Source organism: Limulus polyphemus, unplaced genomic scaffold (assembly GCF_000517525.1).
Source record: "Limulus polyphemus unplaced genomic scaffold, Limulus_polyphemus-2.1.2 Scaffold1128, whole genome shotgun sequence".
Taxonomy (NCBI): Eukaryota; Metazoa; Arthropoda; class Merostomata; order Xiphosura; family Limulidae; genus Limulus; species Limulus polyphemus.
The window spans coordinates 306,177-312,064 of record NW_013666738.1 but is presented as its reverse complement, the minus strand read 5'-3'; the positions used below and the strand labels follow the sequence as shown (position 1 = coordinate 312,064).

At 31.9% G+C, this 5,888-nt stretch overlaps 1 protein-coding gene across 1 annotated transcript in view; it reads right to left on the bottom strand.

Annotated features, from left to right (window-relative positions):
• LOC106462263 (pyruvate dehydrogenase phosphatase regulatory subunit, mitochondrial-like) overlaps positions 1 to 5,888 on the bottom strand; it is a gene marked incomplete at its 3' end in the record, with an annotated part of 55,096 nt that overhangs the window by 11,473 nt on the left and 37,735 nt on the right. The window contains exons 7-8 of the mRNA XM_013922163.2: positions 4,769 to 4,883; positions 667 to 819 (exon numbers count right to left, since the gene is read on the bottom strand). Of these exons, the coding sequence (XP_013777617.2) occupies positions 667 to 819; positions 4,769 to 4,883 (268 nt within the window). The remainder of the gene's footprint in view (positions 1 to 666; positions 820 to 4,768; positions 4,884 to 5,888) is intronic.

Genomic DNA, 5,888 nt, shown 5'->3' with positions numbered 1-5,888 from the left:
GTCTGGCTCACAGATACACACCCAATGAAAGAATAGCCCATTCTAAGCTTTTACTTGTTGTAAAACAAATGTTTAAATAACTCTATTCAACTAAAAATATTATTACACTTAATAACAATAAAAGCAGCAAAACTGATAAACTGGAAAAAATATAATTTACTCTTAAATATGATTAGGTATTTTGATCATTAAACTTATCTTAACAACAATAAAAATAATAACTAGAAGAAATTGATTTAAATTCTTTTAACACACTATCTTCATTTTCTCTACTTTTATGATAATAATTCTTGAAACTCAAATTGTACTTCAGGTTTGTGAAACAGGAGCTTACTTCTTCCATATGACTAACTTCTAATCATTTTTTGTTGTTTTGTAAAATTGCTTTGAGAAAATAATGAGCCACATCTTTAACTGCTTATTCATATGTAAACAAATCCTTTTTTTCACAGGAGATAATTCTTTAAACACTTAGCACAAAGTAAAAATGAACACAGTGCTTGAGAGCAATAACTAACACTTGCAAATTGTCTATAAAAAACACAAAACATGGTACTTAGGTAAAACTAAAAAATAAACCATAATATGATGGCTACTAATTTTAAGTTTTGTATATTATGTATAAAAAATTTATTGATTTAAACTTATACTGAACAACAGACTAACAATAACGGCCCCAATTATCAGGAAACATATGGAATTCAGAATCCTTAGGTGGTCCATTATGGAAAACAGGTTGGGCTTCTTTTTCAAATATTCCAGCCAAGAATCCACCTCCCCATTCTCGCACATATGAGCCAATATTTTGATCTCTCATAACTATAACACAATAAAACAATGAGATACATATCACAACATGATAAGTATTTAAAATTTTATTTTACAGGGATTTTATTAATCAACAGAGCAGCAGATCAGTATGTCATTTCAGACCAAGTTCTAATAAACACACATAAAAAAACTTTAAATTCATTTATAATCTGAAAATATATTGGAATTTTTTACTAGAACTTCAGTCTTTTGAAAAAATACAAAACCCTAAATTCTTTAATAACAATGATCACAATCTGTATAAAAAAAATCAGTTTGAGCAAAAATCTAATTATAATAAAGTGTGAATAATTAGGAGAAACAGCAACCTTTTAACTGTTTCTGGCTCCCTATTAGTTTGTCAGGTTTTAATGTCCAGCTAACCAGCCTTGATGAAATAGAAGATGCCCCGCCTAAACAGACCTGCTAATCTAATATCCTGTAGCTCCAACATTTTCCTGGGCTGAGATGGGAAAGGGTTGGGGTGGGTTATTGCCCTCTCAAACATTTTTAGTAGTTTACACACAAAGAATCTAGGCAAACTTGTATAAATCTTCCATAAACATTTTCTACACATTTGGCTACAGCTTCCATTTCCCCACAGATACCACAATATTTGTAGTTGGCACCAGCAAGATGTAATAACTTAGTGAGACTGAGATAAAATTACAATAACAGTACCAATCATTCAATAGTTTAAAGCAGTTAATTTCAGCATTTTTTCCACATTGTAATACTGCAAAGAAAATTTCTGTGTTATTATGAAAATTTGAAGCTAGGACAACATGAACATTTTCAAGTTTTTTTCTTATGAAAGAGACAATTAAATAACCAGCAGCAGCACTGGACTGCCAACAATAGGGTTTTACAACACCTCCAGGCCAAGCCCCTTTATCAAAAGCATCAAATTTTGATAGCATTTTAGAGTCAGCACAGCAAGAGGATGATCTATCTTTGAATGCAGTGAAAACACCCTCTCACATGACCACTGATATGACTGAAATAGATTACATCACCAGCCTACTGTTCTTGGAAGAAAATGCAACACACCAACTCGGATATATTTGTTTGCTTTAAAAAAAAAAAGTTTGGGAAACACAGTCATACCGTTTCTGTTAGATTAAAATCCTTGAATTGAATATTCAGTTCAATAAGATAAAGTTTTCTGCTTTCAATGGCATCATTTCCATACACAGACAAGTTACTTGGATGATTCTTTATTAAAAACAGTGTGAGAGATTGGAAAAAGCTGTCTGAAAAATTGTCTAAGGACGTATAGAAAGTAACAATGCTATCGGCATCATGAAGATACTGGTTCAGTAGTTAGAAAGCTTTCAGCAAGTCACAAAACTATTGCTGAGTTTTGTTTGTTTGTTTGAAATTAAGCACAAAGCTACACAATGGGCTATCTGTGCTCTGCCCACCATAGGCAACGAAACCTGGTTTATAGCATTGTAAGTCTTCAGACATCCCGCTGTGCCACTGGAGGGCCTACTGTTGAGAGAAACAAGGATTATCTTACAAAGGTCTGTGGTATAATCAAGTTATTTTACAAACTTGGTTTACCTTTTCGAAGGAACAGTGGAGGAAAATAATTTAGATAGAAAGGGAATGTCCTTCAATTTTGTGATTTCTTTTCAAAGTATGATGAATCTTTCAAAAAAATGCAGAAAGGTTATTTTAACTACACAAACCCTGAATTTCACAAAAAAGTGATGTAGATTTGGGCTGATTTGATTTGCAAAGAAATTGTAGTGGCAGTGAATAAGACTGGTTTCTTCATCATAATTGCAGATAAGGTCAGACTTTATAGAACATAGCACCTTTCATTTACATTAAATCACAGAAAATCTAGAAATCAAAGAAAGGTTTTGTGTTTCATCAACTGTTCATCTTCATGAAATACGAACAACATTTCTAGTGCTACAAAGAAAGGTTTGGAAATACATGGATTGCAAAATCTGCAGATAGTTGCACAGTTTTATGATGGAGTTCACAAGCAGACAAAAAAAAAGACATCCATCAGCAATTTACGTACATTGCATAGAACACATTCAAACTTGTGATTGGAAAACGCTGTAAAGTAACACATACTGCTGATGGGTTTTTCAACATAATTGAGAAATTGTATTCTGTTTTTGCTGAGCCAATGAATCACTAAATGCTTCTTTCTGTGCAAAAAGTTTTGGATCTAAATAATCAAGAGATTGCGAAGCACAGAAAAACATGTTTGGCATAAAGTGCAAAAGTGTGTTTGTGTAAAAATGCAATACAGCACCATCATGCTGCATTTCAAGTAACTTGCTGAACAAGAAGAAAAGTGTTCTGTGGAAGCAGCAAGTGGTCTTTATCAACATATGCACAGAGTGCAGTTTGTTCATGATTAATTACTTAATGTAGAAAGGAGTTACAGAATATTGCCAAAAGCATAACACTGCAGTGCCAGATGAAGATATAGAACCTCCAAAAAGAAAGAGTCATCTAAACGTCAGCAACTCTCAAAGCCTTCATTGTACCAAAGAACTATGGATCAAAGAAAGGGTGTAAAACAGGTGGTAAATACATCTAAAGTATCCAACAAGGTTGTAAGTGTACCTGAAAAAATTGTTGGCATCAGCAGTCATAACTTTATGGTTTGGATGCCATAACTGAAGGGGTAGAAAGGCAATTCTCAAGAGAATCAATAGCAATTTCTAGAGCCTGTGAATCAGTGTTAAAGTGCAACAACTTAATTACTAATTACCCTTTATATTATCAGAATTAAATTCAAGCTTTGAAGAATATCATGACCACATAGTGTAAATTTTTCATGTTTTATTTTCCAAGTTTTACAATATCTTTTTTTTATAAATTCCTTTGCATTATCAAAGAACTTACTCACTTCACAGCATCATCATTTCCTGCGCTATGATTGCCTACTGGTGGTATCCAATGGAATTCAGTGATTAACACAAGGGAAATAATAATTAGAACGAAAAAGAACATGAAAAAATGCTCTGGTATGCAAACCATGTTGAAAATGTGCAAACTCAAAAGAACTGGTATCCTGGTTAAAAGTAACTCCTTTCCTATTTGCAAAACAACTCTTATAGTTTGTATAAACTCCAAAAACCTTTCAACACTACAGAGATGTCTCCATAATTTCACACTGTACTTATCTCTGTAGAATGCCACTTTAGCTTCATAACTTACAAATCAGGACAAAATTGGTAAAACAAAGGAACTAAAAATTCAGATATAAAATAATTTTTTTAAAAGTTTTATCACCACAAAACATTTATGTTAAGGTATTAGCTGTAAGTGAATGATAGGTGATATATATATATATATATATATATATATAATCTTATGTACCATAACACCGTACAAATAATGACTTTGTACAAGTAACACAAAAACAATCATAAGCCTGATAATAGCTAGACATCTAAATAAAAGTCTATACTTCCCAATTTACCCCTGATGCACAAAGATCCACCTTTCAAAAGTGCTTAGGTTATAGGGTTTTTTTGGTTTTAATTTGTCTTAGAAATTTTGCAAATCTCAATGTTTTCCTAATATCATGAATAAAATTCTATACTATAATTAAGGTCCCAGTTCCATTACTAGAACTAATCATTTCAAATAATTAACCAAAGTCATCAATCAAGAGTTATGATACAGTAGTTATTTGGATGTCATAAGTGATTGTGAGATAACTAAGTTCCATGAAATACTTTAATGACTGGCTATAAATGACCTAACTCAGCCAGTATGTCCATTTTAAACTAAACATCAAAATATATAACATATGAAAGGTGAATAAGCTGTAATAAATCATTTCAATATAATCTCTTAGTATAATACAATTTTGCTTGCCTTTTCAGTAAATAAGGTCGACTCTCTCCATTCATTGAAAATGTGTTTAGCTAGCCAAGACTGTTTACATCTAAACATTAAATATAACAAATTGTAATACCTGGATGCATGGTGTCAACTCCTTCTATTGGTTTAGTAATCAAATAGAAATGTTCTGCTGAATGGAGTGGAACATTAACTGGGGGTTGGATTTGGGTTCCTAACTCTCTTGTCCACTATTGACATGAATAAAAATAACAAGCTTTGTTGCAACTGAAACAGTTTCACAAGTAAACGAATTGCTATATTATCTCACTGATCCAATCAAGAGACATAATAAATATGACAGTACACTCAATTATAATTGATATAAAACTATAGGTATGTTGGAGCTATATACATAAGATTGAAAACAAATAAATGACAAATTATGTTACACAGAAAAAGAATCCTATCTCCACTATCTTTAGAATAATTTATCTTTTTTACTTTCCAACATATGTGACATGAGGAAATAAAATTAATAAGATCTATGAATTACAACTGCTATTATTAAAGCCTAATGAATTTCCAGTTTATGTGGAAAAACTCTCTATTTTCTGAAATGTATAAAAGTAGTCTTATAAGATCTTTTAATAATAGAAAGCTTAAAAAATAAAACGTTTAAAAATAGAAGAGAAACATTTTCAAATTTCGAATTATATCATATTGCAAAACGGATATGTGAATCAGTGTCCAAAATTCACAAAAATTCTAATTGGTCAATTCTATGAACATGTATGTATGTATGTATTAGGTCATCAAGAAATTAATGTCACGTTTTGGTCCATTTTCATTAACCCCCCCCCCCAAAAAAAACGTACATCACGTATAATAGTTAAACAAACTGCCTAAACATCACGTTAGTGTAGCCTATATAATGTGTAAAGTTTAATATACTCTAATCCCTTATAGTGATGGTACATGACGAGACACACATTCGATATGTAATGCTCTTTGAATACAAGGTGGGAAATAATGCCTATGCAGCCACAAAGAACATCAAAGAAGTTTACGGAAATGTTTTAAATGTTCGTAAGTGTCAACGATGGTTCAGCAAATTTCGTTCAGGTGACTTTAGCCTTAAAAACTGTGATTGCAGGGGCTAACATGTAACTGATATTGATGCTCCGAAAACGCTTGTTGAGTCTAACCCAAGGTAACACACTCGTGAAATGGCCCTGAAATTGCATGTCTCTCAT